At 42.4% G+C, this 18,283-nt stretch overlaps 1 protein-coding gene across 1 annotated transcript in view; it reads left to right on the forward strand.

Annotated features, from left to right (window-relative positions):
• The window catches only part of spon1b (spondin 1b), a 63,306-nt gene that overhangs the window by 22,688 nt on the left and 22,335 nt on the right, over positions 1–18,283 (forward strand). Inside the window, exons 4-6 of the mRNA XM_037451788.2 lie at positions 110–183; positions 1,068–1,190; positions 1,705–1,853. Coding sequence (XP_037307685.1) covers positions 110–183; positions 1,068–1,190; positions 1,705–1,853 — 346 coding nt within the window. The remainder of the gene's footprint in view (positions 1–109; positions 184–1,067; positions 1,191–1,704; positions 1,854–18,283) is intronic.

Raw genomic sequence — 18,283 nt, forward strand, 5'->3', positions numbered from 1 at the left:
ATATTGAACAGGAAAAACACTCTTCATTGTTATCCACGCAATGCACTTTGCACCTCTCTCACTATCCAACTCATCATTTCTCTTTTTCCCCCTCCTCTCCCCTCTCCAGGGCCAGTATTGTCCAGAAGAGGGTCATTTATTTCCAGGATGAAGGCTCTCTCACTATTCGACTGTGTGAGAAAGGTAATGTCAGCTGCCCGTCATCTGCTCTTTTCATCCTGGACCGCCCATCATGGTGCCATTATCCTCTGTTCCATCTGCTGTTGATTCCCCCTGTCTTTTACAGCAGAACAGCTCCCAGCCTTTCATACCCCAAAATAAATACGCCCAATAGAGCACAATAGAAACTGTGAATCATGTATCTTGTCGGTTTACTGTACTTAAATATTGTTTTGTATGTCACCACAGAGCAGCGCCACAGCCCTTACGTTACCTGAAATTTTACTGCGGGGAAGTGTCACGCCAGATTGGGAGAGAGGACCCCCCCACCACCCCCCATTAAACAGCAGTTAGACAGCAAAGCGACGGGGCTCTTTTAGCTTCCAAGCACACGTTTATTGTGCAATAAAAAAAGAGCCCAGACATGTGTTTCAAACTCAATCTCAGGAGATTTAGACTCATAAAATGGTCTTCTCCTCACCCAAGTTTTCCATGCTACTATGCGAGTCAATCAAGACACCCTGTCTGCGACTGCTGACATGTGTGCCAATGTTTGACTCATCCTGCTATATCTTAGATGTCAAGTGAGGATATTCTTTCAAATGAATTGCAGACTCATAAATATTCAAGTACTCCCCTTGACCTATCTTTTTAAACATGTTGGTGTGGGCCAATATTTCAATATGTATGAGTCTGCCTCAAAGCTAATGTGTTATTTGATTAGTTTTTGTGACATTCTGACTGAGTCCAGATTGTAGTCATTTAACTGCTATTTTTTGCAGGTGTTCATTAATGGCAAAGCATGCACACATGTAGATATGTCTGCGTCTAAGCTCCTGAATTCTATCATTTGTTTGGCTTGTGCATTCTCCCTTTAAAATTGTGCTTTATGTACCACCTCCCTGCAGAGCATGTGTTCGGCGAGGCTACTGCAGCTCCTGCAATGGAGTGCTGCGCCTGCGGTACAGCAAAGTACAGACTCACCTTCTACGGCAACTGGTCAGAGAAAGTACATCCCAAAGACTATCCGAGTGAGTTCAGACCATTGGCCGCCAGGCTTTTGCAAAAAGTGCTTCGTCCAAAAATACAACGTTTTAGCAACCTACAGTCAGCTGGTAGTTAGCTTAGCTCAGCGGCATGACTATAAGCAGGGAAACAGTCAGCTTGGCGTCACCTTAACAACGTATTTCACATCTTCTTGAAATCCGTACAAAAGACAAAGTGTAAAAATGGAGATTAAGTTCAAGACTATTTCTTGGCCAGGTGCAGGAATTTCCTCAAGTCTCCGCCGGTTGCCTGGCAACCTCCTCTAAGTTAACGCTCCCAGGCAATAAAAAGTATGCCACCTCCCGCCCTGCACCACATAAAACCAATATGCCGATCGACCAACTCAAAAATCGATGTGTCATGTTAAACTGATCATATGAAAAAAATGACTTCAGGCAACCAGCTAGCTGCTCAATCAGCTGAAACTAACACCTTTCTTGACTTGCTTATCTGAATTCAAACCACTCAAGTCCGAATGAAAAAAGAATTGTCTTTCAGGACGGGCCAACCACTGGTCGGCTCTGATTGGCGCGTCTCACTCCAGAGGCTATGTGCTATGGGAGTATGGGGGCTACGCCAGTGAGGGTGTCCGCCAGGTTGCTGAGTTCGGCTCCCCCATCAAGATGGAGGAAGAGATTCGACAGAAGGTAGGGTATAGAATGACACATATTTTAATGAAACTGCACAATTTACATGTCTTTCCACGGGTTATCGGAGAATCAAAAAGGTCTAAACTTAAGAGCTGATGGCAAAAAATGGGATGCACCAGGAATGTCTCAACGTCCCATTACCCATTCTCATTAAAAAATATGCACGTTGACAGTGCTGCGTGCTGGATTGTGCTCAAAAAGAGATTGGAAAACATCAGCAGGCTTACTTTTATGCAAAATATGCCTGTAGGGGATTACATATTTTTGGAAGGCATCCAGTGGATATCACCCAGAGAGGACAGGCTGTTGCCTCAGTTCTTCAAGCGAGTGAGTGCGTGCATGAGGGGACACAGCTGCGGGTTGTACTTAAGCATCCTTGTGTGTATCCAGGTGAGTCAGGTGAATGCTTACATGTCTATTCAAATCCTTAAAGGATTGGTTACTCTAATAGTATGTACTGTGAGAAGATAGAAATTGGCCAAAAGATACTACTAGAAGCTACTGCTTTCAGTTGAAGCTTGAACACACCTCTTTCAAAAAGAATTTGTTTTTGTGGGTGGGAATATCATGGAGCTCACCATGTTGTAAAATATACAAAGTTCACTCACAGAGCCGCTGCTGATCTTACTATACAGCATTAATATTTTACAAAGTAGTCATATGGTTTAATCCTTATCAATGGTTTTTTTTTAAATTCATGCATTGGTTTATGAGCTACTATTTAAGCTGACCAAAATGATGACGGTTAACCTTCATGAACACATAAAAACAGTTATTTCAAAACTGTAATACCGACCTTCCACCTCAGGGTTGCACCCACTTAAGGAATACCCTTCTTTATTTGAATATAAAATCAACCAAGTTTAAGGAACTTGTGCCATTTGCTTCCCTTTTCAAATGCAAAGGTTGCTGACTGGTTTTAATCTATACAGTTGACATGACAGTAAAGCTCATATTTTACTCACATGGACCATTAACTTCGAACAATCCAATGATCGAACCAACAGCGCTGTGATTGATGAGCAAGCAGCTGTACCTACTGAACTAGTGCTGTAACTAAATTGATTGGAATTACCATTGAATTACTCTTTAATATATCTTTGTATTACACTGTTTCAAGGCAGTGTGGCATAATATTGAGCCGACATGGTTGTCAGCATCTGGTTCATTTTTTTAATCTTTGATTCGTCTTTCAAATTATCACATTGTTAAACTACATGTATAGAAAATTTGACCCACATGGACCCACCCTAATCTATATGTGACATATGTATATTGCTGTGAGGCTGAGGCCCGCCGAATCAGGTTCTCTCTGCGAGTCCTCTTTCTGCCACTCGGTCTCTCTCTGTGAGCTCTGACAGGTGTGTCTTGGCCATTTGCAAGGGAACAATAGCATGTTGTTAGTGGGCTGTCAGTATGGTGTGTGCCTGTCAGTTTGGGTTTGGGCTGTTGTGTGGAGACATTAGAGTCTGACGGACAGACCAAAATCCTCTCTTGGCTGGCTCTGTCTGTCTCTTGGACTAACCATCCTGATAAAAAGGGAACTGTAACAAAGCAGAATGAGATGGCTTGATTGTGTCCTGTAGGCTGGAATGTTATTGAGCTGTGAAATGAAACGTGATTGTACAGTGTACACTGCAATGAAAGCTATTGAGTTTTCGGACTTTGTATCGGGGAGGGTTCATTTAATCCAAAAGGTTTTGTATTGCATTGATGCAGCCATGAACTTCCTAAGTAAATGTCCAACCAGAGAGGAGAACACGCTGGATCACTGTTACACCACACCTGCCCACACCAGCCCAATACCCGCTTTAAAAAATAAATTGGTGGTGAAGGGTATTCATTTAGACCCCCCCTCCAATGTCTAAACCATGCTTACGCCCTTGGATGAACACACAGATATCACGGCCGAGGTGTTTCCACCGTGCAGATCTGACTGAAAGCCAAAACAATCGCCACTGCCTTTTTTCTGCCGTGTTACTGCAGCTTTAGTGCCAAGTTATAGGCACTTTTTGGAAAAACACATTTATTTCTGGCGATTAAAAATAAAAAATTATTTCTATGTATCATCCTTCTGTGTAAATATCTCACGTTACAATGTGGACACCTGCGTCTTAAAGACAGTTGCGGCTTATATGTACAGATTTTTTTTCTTTCTTAAGTTTAGATGGTGCGGCTTATTCAGGTGCGCTCTATAGTCCGAAAATCACAATACTTTAAAGAGCAGTTTTCTGTGATACTGAGGTGTAATTGCCTTGAGATCATCAGCAGATGATCAAAATTTGTAAATGAAACAAACTATTTACACGTTTTTAGCAGCAACCTGGCATGACTGAGCGCACCATATTTTTAGGTTTTTTTGTTTCTTCTCATGCACATGCATCACCTTGCAGAAAAAACTGCTGTCTCTATCTGTTGAAAGAGATATTGAAGTAGACACAAGCAAGCATAAACTGAGGCACAGACGCACACATCCCTTCAACCCTCTGAGAGCGCCAGACGAGGCCGGGCAAACACCAAAGTGACTGCTGTAAAGGTGGGAAGCCGACATGGGTCAGTAATCCCTGTCTTAGCCGAGAATCCCAACCATCCAGCGGAGCAATCAGCTGTGGTGATGTGTGGACAAAGCCTTAAGGCCAACCCCTCCTGCCCCAGAGCCAACCGGCACTCCCCTAACTAACACAGCACACGGCGGGCAGACCGACAAGACCTGAGAGCCAGAACATATCTATCAGAGAGGCGCCTCGTCAAACCTGTCAGCGCCTTCCGAGGCTTCACATCGTTCGGAGAGTCACAAGGAGTGCTTTGGCAGCCAAGGCGTTACTTGTCGATACTTTCCGCAAGCAAATATTGAGCCCCTTAATGGGTGTTGACGCAGCAGCCTGCTCCATCTTACCAGTGCAAACCAAAAGAATTGAAATGCTGCTGCATGCATCACTTCGCAAAACTGGGACCTAAATCTGTCATCTCCCGCTTGTTTGTTTAAACTTGGACATCGCGGACATCCATGAAAAGTCCCCCGTTCCCACCTGCCTGCATGTAAGCGCCAAAAGGTTGGCTGGACAGGGGTCTGACGTGCATGAGCTTGTAGAAAATATGTGCGATGAAGCCCCGTTATTTAAAAAGGTTCCAGGTGCACAGTTCCTGTACGCCAGCTGAGAGCCTTGACTTCCCTCAAGAAATAGGTCAACGTTGCCAGCATCGAGAGGGTCTAATAGATAGCAGGTTTGAACGCGCCTGTGATCCTGAGGCGCTTTTTTAAGTTTTAAGTTTACGTCCTTTATATCACAAATGGCAGCATGAGCTTTAAAGTTGCTGCTAATTTGTTGTCGGCAGGTTAAAAAAGAAACAGACCTGTCCAGCGGAACTCAAAGTACCTTTTTAATGTCACCCAATATCGAGAAACACATCTAAAACATAGATTGCTTTGAAAAGGTCACACGCAGTCGAGACCGTCTTAACGTGGGAGACGGTAAAGTGGGAGGTTGAAAAAATGGAGGAGCTGCCAACCAAGGAGCAAATCCGCTTTACTTTACTTTTTTTAATGACTCGGTGTATCGGCCCAAAAAACAAATACAAAGCTAACTAATTATCAGTCCCTGTGAAATGCCAAGTGCTCTCAACCAAGTGCGATCACACGGGAAGCAAAATGTCAAGAGCGTCTGACCAACTGGCCATTTGTATCAGCAGAATGTGGAGACGCCGATGACAAACCTTGGTCAATTAACTTTTAATGAAGCTGAATCAACTCTCTTCCACGATAGTGGTTTACACCCCAAGAAATCTCAATGTCTACCGTAGCCGGCTGTCTGCACTCTTGCTCACCTCTAAAAAATGATTTGTTAGTAGGGTTCCGCTTCACGCTTTCATTCTTTCCTTCCTTCTTTCAAGGGGGTCGTTACCTGCCTGTCTGTCATGGTTCTTCCCAAAATCCATTGGACGTGGGATTCTTTTGTGCTGAATCTTGAGAAAAAAAACTCAGCTTTTAGCACTGTAGGGAGCAGCCAGGAGTTCACCTTTCTCCTTTTAAAATAGGGGGTACAAAGCGCTGCACTGAGCCACAGGCCTGACCGTAGTTTGCCCCTGGGCGAGTACCCAACAGGCACCTCTGGGTATCAGCTGCAGCTGATAGCTCTTTTTTACAAAGCCACTCTTTCTTCCCATTACAAAGTTTCGAGCCTTTGGGTTTGACTAAAAGAAATGTGAAATGTGTCACTGTGACCCTCTCTGTGGCGGGGGAAGAGAGCTCGTTCATGGCAGAAAGTACATCTGTGGCTCTCGGAGAGATGACATTTTAGACTCAAGACGTTTTTAATTTCCTAAATATTTTTCGTTTTTGGGGAAATTCTTATTGCAGCCCAATCAGCAAACGAGGATTCAACGACTTGTTGTGTCTTCAAGCAATCTGTTTCGCCCAAACATAATAATGTAATTCGGCTTGACTAGCTCTTTCTGCCTCTCCACCCATCTACTGCCATTGGTCAGAGGTAAAGTCCCTACAGTGTCACCCATGGGACCCCTATTTCAGAATAGAGTATTTGTTGGTCAAGAGACAAAATTATTGTTTGATTTCTTGTGGCATTATCATTTTGAGCATGTAGAAAGAGAAGCAAAGATTTGTCAAAGTTCCATTTAGGTTGGTGTAAAACCCCTCAGTGAACAACATCTCTTGTATTGCCTGATGTTTGATAGCTAGCTAGATAACTTGCACAAATCCAGTGCACAACTCAAATTCAACTTGATTAGTCATATGTGGCATTCATGACACAAGTCAATCAAATAAATTACTTGTTCCTTTCTCTTGACTAAAGTAAGTAAGTAAGTAAGCGCTTTTCACAGACAAGGTCACAAAGTGCTTTACAATGTGCATAGACATTAAAACAGTCAATATGAAATACAAATTATTAAAAGAATAAAAGATGTAGGCTACCCAAAGGCTAGCCTGAACAAATGAGTTTTCACTTGTCCCTTAAAACAGTTCACATTCTCAGCAAACCTAATGCTGGTTGGTAGAGCATTCCAGACTCTGGGTGCCATAGCTTTAAAGGCTCTATCCCCACATGTCTTCAGACGCGTGCGTGGCATGAATAGCAGAATTTGATTGACAGACCTGAGAGACCGGGATGGGGTATGTAAGTGAATTATGTTGGCAAGCTATTCAGGGGCCTGTCCATGTAGAGCCCTATAGGTTATGGTAAGAATTTTGAATTGGATCCTGTAGGTTACAGGAAGCCAGTGAAGAGAGCAAAGCAGAGGGGTGATATGGTTGTGCCTGTTTGATCTAGTAAGAAGCCTACTGACTACTGTACATATTGTTTTTTACAAAATAAGGTTGTATCATGGTTCACCATAAAGTCTGATTTTGTAAATGTAGCTTACTGTCGTTTTATTAGGATGACACCATCTAGCTTGAATGGCATTCATTGATGCCCACTTTGCTTCCTACATTTTGGTTTAAACGTCTTTGCCTTTTGCCTCCAATTTATTTTTCTTCCTTCTCCCCTGACTCCTTCGTTTCTTACCCACTCATTTCCTCTGCAGAAACGGCAGATTTTACAGCAAACTACTTTCCATTCCTTTTATCGCCCATCCAACTGTGTCTCTCATTCTCCTCCCTTGCTCCTCCAGCCCTTCGATTTCTCCCAACACTTCACTGACTCACTGACTGACATTGCTTCGAGAAATATCTTATTTTTGTTTGTCTTTCTCTTTTTTGCTCATACTGTTGTCGGAAGGGTCTCCCTTTCTTGGCAGTCCTATTTTTACTTTTCCTCTTTCTACTCGCTGTTTTTGGGGTGTTTCTTATTCTTTTTTTGAAAAGCGCTCGTTTCAGACAGATTGACCGCAGAAGGGCTGAGGAGAAGTAGAGAAGTCAGGGTGGGAGAAGACGAGCAAGGATGCTATCCTTCACTTTAATCTTTGAACTCAAAACGCTTCACGGAACATTGCAGCGGACAGACACACACACAAACAGCAACCCCTTCGTCGTTATTGCCTCTTGTAGATGTCCAGATTGTACCGCTGGAGTAGAGGGGAAACACTAGCGCAGCCTTCCCTCCCCCCCTCCCTCCCCTCTGATCCACACGGCTGTCACCTGTCAGAGTAGGAGCCGAGGAAGCCATGCCAAGTGATTTACTTCCTCTTAGCGCATCTTAACGGCCCCACGCTCTGACGGGAGGAATGTGTTTTGCCATCTGCATTTCACACTCAAAAGGAAAGTCCTTTCTGTTCTACAATTCTTTAGTTTTTCTCCTCACCATGCAAAATGTCTGCTTGCAATAAAAACACATGGTCTTTTAACACACTTCCAGTGTTAATTGTAGCACCTGATTTCTTATTATATTATATATGGTCCAACTTGACATCCAGGAGAGTGCTGCTTGTCATGGTTATGTTGTGATACCTGGGAAAGCTTGTCTAGTTTTTATGTCTTATTTAGATTGTAAATGTGTTCAGGCCTACACGGGTTACTTTTTGTTCAAGAATTTGTGACGTGAGCTATACTTACTGGCAGATGCTGCTTATCAGTGCAACAGCTTAAGCAGGCAAATCATCTTCATATTTCTTTGACCAAACAGCAGCAAACAAGGTAGGATTCCATAAATACATGCATGTCTAATAGGATGACTTACGCATACGTCCATCCCTCCACCTCCAACAAAATTGTACGGTGGACCATCATAGATTTTTATTGGTTACTATTTATTCCTTTCTTCGACAAAGTGAGGGCAGTGATAGTCATTTCACTCTATATGGACACAGACTATTATATGACGTAGGCCCTTCGAGGAACAGCAGATGATTGACACATAGTCGAGCCTTCATAAATAATGACACAGGGACATCTTTGTTTCTCCTTGATGAATTTACACTACAACCTCAAACAGACCCGTCTCAAGGCATCTTCCAATGCATAACATTTTCGTTAAAAAATGAATATAATATATATACCCTTTTAACCCCAATCCTTAGGCTCTCTTGTTTAATTATTCAAATACAGTTTGAACCTTTTTTTTCTCCGTTCGACTGTGCGGATGCGTTAGGCCGAAGGGTGCTGTCAGCTGCACTATATTTTGACTTTGGCATTAGGTGGGGGGATGAAGTTAGAGACAGCTGAGCCTGCTGTGCACATCTTTGTGTTTTGTGCACACGTGGGAGTAAAATTATGAAGCGCCGGTCTTGAGTTCCCACTGTGAAAGAATGATAGGTAGTTGCGTCAGGGAGCAGCTGATGACAATGGGACACGCACACACATCGCACTCCCAGAAACGGTCCGGGGGGGATTCTTTGGAAAGCTTTGGGCGGCCGACAGATGGACAGCCTCTCTCAACTAACTCTAAATTGGCTGAGGGGAGGGAACTGGCTGGATGAATGAAGCGAAGGATGGAGACAGTGACGGCCAAGATTTTTATTATTTCCTTGATTTAATGACTACACTTCCATTAATACATAAAGGAAAGATAGATTGGGTTGCATTACTTGAGATACAGAGATTTAAAAAGCACTAGGGCAAATTTTGACCATTAAGCTGTCAACGGTCTGTGATGATAGGAGTCATGACGCACTGATAACATACCTCGCGACATATACACCAGAGGAAATCTCTTATTTTTATGAAAATGTCTCATCATTTATGACCTTAAGGAAATCCAGGTGTTCACTTCTTCACTCGACCTGAAGAAGACTATCTGTGGTGCAAACACTACATCATTAAAGTAATAATTATTTTTCGCAAGTAAGAGTAAAAAGTTGTTACACCGTTATTATCAATTAATTCTACCCCGTAATTAGCGGAATAAATACTAATGTCGATGTCAATGCTCTCTCCTCCTGAGTGTAGCGTCTCTGCAAAGCAGAGAGGTTTTTTGCTTTGACAAAGATCTGCAATGTTTCTGTCACGGTTTGGATTCATGTCTTGTTTTATTTTGTAGTTTCATGTGTCTTGTGTCCCTGGGGTAACTTCACTTCCTGCCTTGTCCTGTCTTTCCTTGTGGTTGTGCAGTGTTGATTATTTCCACCTGAACTCCCCTGTATATTAATGCATTGCATGTTGTGGTGTTTGCATGAACTTAGTGTGTAGTCTGAAGCCCGTAGTCTGTTGGTGAATGGTGTCGGTGTTTTTCCCTTCATGGCATTTTGGATTTTGAGTATTAAAGTCTTTTTCGTGAGAGTCTGCGTTTTGAGTCCTCATGCTTCCGGCTTCTGCCTTCACCCACACGTGACAGTTTCGTCTGTATTCACGTAAACATTACTTTTTTTTAAAAATCGACCCTCCATGTAACATCAAATAGCAAATTCTTATGCAATGTTTGCAACACATCTTTTCCCACTGTGGCGTGCTAGAATCCGCTAAATCTGATTGGTTGGAGTCCCCTTCTGCGTAACTTATACAACACAACCAATTGAGAAAAAAAGAGACTTATAGAGGTCGAATGGTAGGTCATGCCTTCATAAGTAAGAAACAGAATTGGGAAGATTTGATGACATCATTTTGCCTAATGATTGGCCACGTATGTCTGTTTGCTGCACAGAAAATTAGAATTTCCGTAGCGATGGGCCATTGAAACTATGGGAGTTTGTTTTTGGTGTTAGACAAATTAGCTTTAATTCCAATGGGAAATATTTCACACTGATAACTTCAGAAAAATAGGTTGTTGGGACAATGTGCAGCAAACATTTTTTTCAATTGACAGAAAGATGCTCTGTCTGTCTGAATTCTGGTGCTTGGTATAAGAGACAAATTTAACAGTCAAATGCAAACCGTCAATACACAAGTTTGCAATATCTTGGTGACTCTCGGACTCACCGACTTCAGATAATTCTCTCTTTCAAACCCTTTGGTGTAAAGCAGCATGCATCAGCTAGAGCGGTAGACATTAATGTGCAGTTTATGGGAGTCAACACCCAGGGGGTTGTAGACTGAAATTGAAACTTGTTAGTTATCAGTATCCTCTGAACTGCTAAATGGAGCTTTTAGTGCAGAATCCCTCCACAACCTTAAATGGATATATATTCTTGTTTTGAGAGATTAAAACGTAATCCAATCAGGATTTAACAGCAAGTTTTTGACAGCAGTGGACTGAGTTTACAACTCAATTACAATCCGGTGTTAGACTGCATGACGACATCTCGGCTCATGCCTCTGTCTTTGTTCCATCTAATGTTGAAAGACTTTAACGGTTGGCTTTGTAGTGGGACTTCATTTAAGCGAAGCTTTAAACACTCGCACACAGGATATTTCGTTGTCACTGTCATTGTTGTATCATCTTTTCTTTACTGTGAAGTCTACTGCTGGCTCTAAATGGTCTTCTTCCACGAATTCCACACATTTTAATTCCTTAATGCTTTTTGAAACATCTCAACTATCTGTAGAATTGTCAGGTAACCAATGTTATATATTTATTAGAGTAAAATAGATAAACCAGAGATTTTTGAGCGATTAATTAGATGAATACAATTGTGGTTGTAAGTTGTAAATGTTTAATATGGTATTGCAAAATGCATAGCGCTGACAGAAAGCATTGAATGTTTTTTTAAATGGGGGCTAAAGATCCCCTGTCAGCAAATCAATGGAGAAGATTGAGTCTGCAGCGAGTCTGTTTGGGCTGGCTGACACCATGGGAGCCCGTCTTGTCCTTGACAACCAATTTCTTGTTTTTATTTTGTTTCAATGTCTGGTTTTTGAAGAGCGGTATGGGGATTTAGTCTAAGCTGGACTGAAAAGACAGAAAGTTGAGTCGGACAATGGTCTCTGGATTTGGTCTCTGGATTTTTGAAATGCTACCAGTGAGATGATGAAGTCTGAACCTAAAGCAGAATTTACTTGTAGGACCCAAAGGAGCATTGGCATCCAGTTATTATGCGATAGATTGATCTTAAAAGCCTTCACTGTAATCTTCCACAATAGCAGCTGTAAATTAACAGCCCCAATGTCGTAGCTTCCATCAAAGCCTATTCCGTCACTCCCACCCAAGCAAAATGACTCCTTTCACTGTCAGAATTGGATCAAGCTGGACCAATAACATTCAGAAAGTTTTGAAGAACCGCATAATTGTATTATTTCATCCCCATTCAAGCTGTGGTAGAGCTGAACTAGCTTATCTAGTTTAAGTCTCTGATACTAATTCTCAAAAGTAGTGTGTTCTATATGCTGTACATGTAATCAACAACCCTTCCTTAAATAATAATAATTTGTTAGGGTTCTGTCTTTAGAAGAATACACTCAAAACTGTTAATGACACCATACATTATGGAATTCAAACCCATGTCTCAGTGTGCATATATGATATATATCATTGCCTTAATGAATTTTCTTAAATGTGATACCAACTCAATGTTGCTGTAATTTTATGAAGGCTTCGTCTCTGCCTCTGACACTGTGCGCTTCCTGCCTTCTTGTATGAGGGGCCGTTTAGGACTTAACTACTGAGACACTCTCACACACACTACTGAGACACTCAACACTCTCACACACACTACTGAGACACTCTCACACACTCTACTGAGACACTCAACACTCACACACACTACTGAGACACACTCACACACACTACTGAGACACTCTCACACACACTACTGAGACACTCTCACACACTCTACTGAGACACTCAACACTCACACACACTACTGAGACACACTCACACACACTACTGAGACACTCTCACACACACTACTGAGACACTCTCACACACACTACTGAGACACTCTCACACACACTACTGAGACACTCTCACACACACTACTGAGACACTCTCACACACACTATTGAGACACTCTCACACACACTATTGAGACACTCTCATACACACTATTGAGACACTCAGACAGCATCTCACTATACAACATGAGAGCATCTCACTATACAATGTGAGAGAATCTCAGTATACAGTGTGAGAGCATCTCACTATACAATGTGAGAGAATCTCAGTATACAGTGTGAGAGCATCTCAGTATACAGTGTGAGAGCATCTCAGTATACAGTGTGAGAGAATCTCAGTTACACCGGAAGGCATCTCAGTTACACCGGAAGGCGGAAGCAAAGAGCGCTGATTTTGAACAGCGCAATGCGCCAATCATACGCGCCCTTCCTTCATATGCCTTGAAGTCCGAGCTTGCCCGTCCAAATTTATAAATACTACCATAATCAAGGGACGGAATGTCATTTTAGGACGTTTTCAGGCGAGAAATTAGGTGTTTAAGCAACATTTCGGCGGTCGGTTTGTTAACATTCAGCCATCGTAAAAAATTCCATGGAGGATGTCGGAGACGTGAGGCGTAGTTAACGGGACCACCTGATGCCCCCAGCACCGGGCGGTCAGCCTCATCTCACGCCGCAGACAGCAGCCTGTTCTCGGCCAGACTTCTGTGAAATTGACTACTTAAATTGACACCTACTACTAGGGGGATGTTGGACCGTCCTGATTTGCAATGCCCTGACGCGTATTTGTCCTCCTTTTTTCTGGAGTTGCGCTGTGAAAACTGTCGCCCCCCCCCCCCTCTCTGGCCGTAACGTCCGCGCCACCCCCGCTAACCTGAAACGACTTTGACACCCCTGATTTAGAGCCTCACGAAATATTGTCCTTTTTTATGGTGTTATGGATATGGTCACCCTACATTGTATCTACTTTTCCGTAGCGGAGACACGAGTGGATCTTACAATAGAAATATTCATTAATTAATATTTGGATTTTAATGTATTATTTAATCGATTATTATCCTTCGCTTTGAAGCTGATGCCCTGCTGCCGGTTTCCATGACGGTCTCCCCACAAGACCTTTAATAAAGACACGATTAGTTTTATTCCACAATGATAGACAGTACAATAAGCGCGCACACTATGGATACAGTCTAGTTTACGTATAGTTTATTAAGGTTATGAATTTAAACTCTGCTCGCAAAATAGCCATTAAACAAACACCAGTCTCAGATTAGAGGTTATGAACACTCATCCTAGTTATACTATCGTATATATAACCGCTACGGAAAAGTGGATCGAAGCGGAGCATTTCACGGATGTCTGGCCGAGAACAGGCTGCTGTCTGCGGCGTGAGATGAGGCTGACCGCCCGGTGCTGGGGGCATCAGATGGTCCCGTTAACTACACCTCACATCTCCGACGTCCTCCATGGATATTTTTACGATGGCTGAATGTTAACAAACCGACCGCAGAAATGTTGCTTAAACACCTAATTTCTCGCCTGAAAACGTCCTAAAATGACATTCCGTCCCTTAAATATGGTAGTATTTATAAACTTGGACGGGCGACCGCAGACTTCAAGGCATATGAAGGAAGGGCGCGTATGATTGGCGCATTGCGCTGTTCAAAATCAGCGCTCTTTGCTTCCGCCTTCCGGTGTAACTGAGATGCCTTCCGGTGTAACTGAGATTCTCTCACACTGTATACTGAGATTCTCTCACACTGTATACTGAGATGCTCTCACACTGTATACTGAGATTCTCTCACATTGTATAGTGAGATGCTCTCATGTTGTATAGTGAGATGCTGTCTGAGTGTCTCAATAGTGTGTATGAGAGTGTCTCAGTAGTGTGTGTGAGAGTGTCTCAATAGTGTGTATGAGAGTGTCTCAGTAGTGTGTATGAGAGTGTCTCAGTAGTGTGTATGAGAGTGTCTCAATAGTGTGTGTGAGAGTGTCTCAGTAGTGTGTGTGAGAGTGTCTCAGTAGTGTGTGTGAGAGTGTCTCAGTAGTTAAGTCCTAAACGGCCCCTCATATTCTTGTGTTATCCGTGGTTTGTTCAGCTAGTGCAAAGGGGAGAGCCCTTCAATTTTGTTACTGATAACTTATCAAAGTAAAGCCAAACTATTGTTATACATAATTATTATACATTAACCACTGGTATTTTTCTTATGTGATTAACTTTAGCTTTTTTATTTTCATATTTAGACGAAGCAATGTTTTTTTTTACAAATTGGGAGTGAGAATTTGTTGAAATGGCATACAGTGACATAAAAAAAAATGTCTACTTCAAATCAATGCATTCACCTTCACACCCTCAAACAATTGAGCAACACTAATAAAAGCTCCAGAAAAGCCACTAAAATGAACTTTAGTAACATTGCATTTCCAAATTCTATTAAAAGCATTCACATAGTTTTGATGCAGCCCTTCCTCGTTTGAAAAGATGTACACACTCCCGAGTATTTAATCTATTATCAATCTATCTACATAGCAAATAGTAAAATGACAGCATACCTTTAGCTGCGTTTCTACTGGGAACGTGTCATTGTTACAGCTGACACTTTATATGTTTCCATGTAGAGCGCCTGTGTGTGTGTGTGCGCGCGCGTCCGTCTTCTGTAATTGGGAATTTGTATTCATTAAATGCCTTGAATGAACACTAAGATGCAAGTCCACACCTGTTGTTTGTGACAGTGGCTGCTCTTTTGCAGTCGGGGTCAGGACTAACAGCGGCCACACCATCCCCACTTCGCTCTCATCAATAATCACAATTACATCATGAATCCCTAATTATCTCCCAAGCTGCTGCCCTCAGGCGAGATCTCAGTCTGTCTTCTAGTTTTCGGAATAATGAAAAGACTCTTTTGAAGCTATTACTTTGTCTCCCGCCATAGATTTGCATCCTAATTATCCTTTTTTCCCCCAGTGTATCTCATTAGGGTGGAGAGAAAAGATTAAGTTTTGATCAAAAGGGGTGTGCTCAGGGTTTTTTCCAGTCATAGCGACGGAGATGCTCAATTCCTCCTCGGTGCAGAAATTCACAGATGACTGGCAGCGAATAGGGGGACTCACAGTGGCTTGTTAGCCTCACATGCCTACTAGGTAACAATATGTTGGGATCTCAATAATGAGGCAGCTTCTTTGATGTGGACTGAAGCTTTAATCCCCAACAGATCACAGCAGCGAGACATATGGGAAACAGTGCATTGTCTGTCACCTATGCGCCCCTCCATTCTTTGGTACCTTTCATTCTGATTCTCTATACTTCCCCTTTGAAATGCATCAATCCATTTCTTTCTTCCAGCACCTTCCTCTTATTTTTTCGTTATCTTGTTTTTAGCTCACTCAACTCTCTCTCCCTCCCTAATTTGAATATTCCTCCACAGCGGCGTCAGTCGTGGCCAGATATTTTGGGTTGCATGTCTGTGTGGTACATTCTTAATAACTTCATTGCAGGATTTTCATTAAATCTGGAACCAACCCAGACATAGAGCAGATATTGCAGTGGTCAGAGGTCCGTCTAACTTCACGTCCCACTAATTGTTGCGAACTACAGGAGATCTCAGTGACACTTTCCCTCAATATGGAACAGAATGGCGCTGTGAGGCATACAACGGTGAGGCACTAATTGTGCTTTAAAACCAACCATGGAGATTAGATTCTGCATTATTTCTACCCTTTTTAGCCACCTGATTTCTTCCTTTGTTTGAAGTATCATTTCTAATGAAAATAATCAACCACATTGTCAGCCGGAATATTATCAGAGGTTGGCTACCATTTTAATGCTTCTCTATCACCCACTTTGTGAAAATGAAACTTGACGTTGTGAATTAAAACTGTATACAAGCTCACAGTTGTTGCAAAACTATGGTACAAAATCGACTTTTGGTTTTGACACAAATAGTGCTCCCACTTAACCTCCACCTTTGCAACTGACCAAATGATTGGCCACTTCAGATGAGCGTTGTCTTCCACAATCTAAGTAGGTGAGGATGGCGCCTGTGGACCTACGTCTAGGCATACCGGGACCCTTTCAACCCATTTATAAGAGGCTGATGATGTCTGCGCAATTGGCTGATAACATCCCACGCGGGATAGATATTCAAGCGCTTCACTTTGCTTCAATTGCTGCTGCGTTAGTGGGGTGATCAACAGGACTTTTCAACACTTTACAACAACAACAACAACTTAGTTCATTGCACATACATACTCACCTACGACAGGTCTGCGTTAGAAGGAGCTTATAAATGATGTCTAACTCACAAGCTAACAAAGGGGCAGAATCACTCATGCAATCCATTCATTATTTGTTGATACCCTCCAGCTAGGACCAACCCACCGACAATCCTGTCCACAAAGCATGTGGCAAGAAAGAATTGCAATGTGAAAGCCAACAAGCGCACCTGGAATTTAAATGAGTGATATTTGCTTTTCTAGCTTGTACATATTCAATCTCTGAACACTCAAAATACTTAAAGATTAGACAAACATTTAGTGTAATATATCCAGTGAGCCCTATGGCCCTGCGGTGTTTACTTCCTGCCTTTACATCCTCCATTAGACTCCTTTGTTGTACAACACTCATCAGCCGGATATTGGTTAATAAGGTGTAATCAGACCCACTATCAGCGGTGCCTGTGTCAGCTCTGACATGTGGGTTGGCATTTACTTTGTGACAGCGGCTTGACACAGTTTGCATCCTTCTTCATTAGAGGACCTGCAGCAAGTTATATTTTGTGCCAATCAGTCTCTCTGTAATCGGTCGGGTCCAACACACCAATCTAGGTCTGTGACAAGGTAATTACCACAGGTTCCAGAGGGAGACGGTGCGCTGAACTGAAAGTTGTAACTGAAGTTGCATCATGAGTACAGTGTAACTAGTGTATTTAGCATTTCGGGTTCCCTCATCTCCAAGTCAGCTCCACTGGGTTATCAGTACTTTTTCTAAACCTAACCTTTGTAATTGATTTTAATCCTTAACAATTGCAAAAGTTTATTTTGTAAAGACAGTAATCTTTTAACATTCATTTCTTTTAAATTTGATCGATCTTGTCACTTTCTAAATTGCAATTTAACTGAGAAACCCCTGAGGTATTTATTTCTGAGCTAAACTAAATTTGATGATCAGAATTATCCTTCTACCTATGAAAATGTGTGACATGTTTTAAGTTGCCCAAAGAAAAAAAAAAAAAAGAAATTCCGTTGGATACGAGGTGAAAGCCATCTCAGAATATGACATATTTTCCTGTAGCTGCTATGAGCCTTATGAAAGTTTAATGAGCAGGAGAAAACCTGTTAATACATTCTTTTGTGGGAGAGCCGGGAGCTGCTGCTGCTGCTGCACCCTAACACAGAAGAGCACCCACGGCAGCAGTGTACGAGTGCTTCTTCTCTTCTCTCTCCGAGTCGTCTTTCCTCCGGTGCTCAGGATGTCAGCGGTCATAAGCGCAATCCGTCTGACAGGCCAAACACTCCGGCCGACAAAACTTTACCAGTCCCTCTCGCTTTTCTGGCCTTTACCTTTTACCTCTACCTTTTTGTGTTTGACATTTTCACTGGGCAGCCATGAAACCCGCCCTGCCCAGACTCTTTCACCCAGTTCTGTCCATCCCACACGTTTTTTTTTTATTTCAAGTGGTCATAAACAAAAATCCCTGCGAGCGCTGGCATTATTCCCGCGACGGGGCCCAAGGGCTTGGAATCCATCACTCACTTTGACTGAGTTACACCT

Source organism: Pungitius pungitius, chromosome 6 (genome assembly GCF_949316345.1).
Source record: "Pungitius pungitius chromosome 6, fPunPun2.1, whole genome shotgun sequence".
Taxonomy (NCBI): Eukaryota; Metazoa; Chordata; class Actinopteri; order Perciformes; family Gasterosteidae; genus Pungitius; species Pungitius pungitius.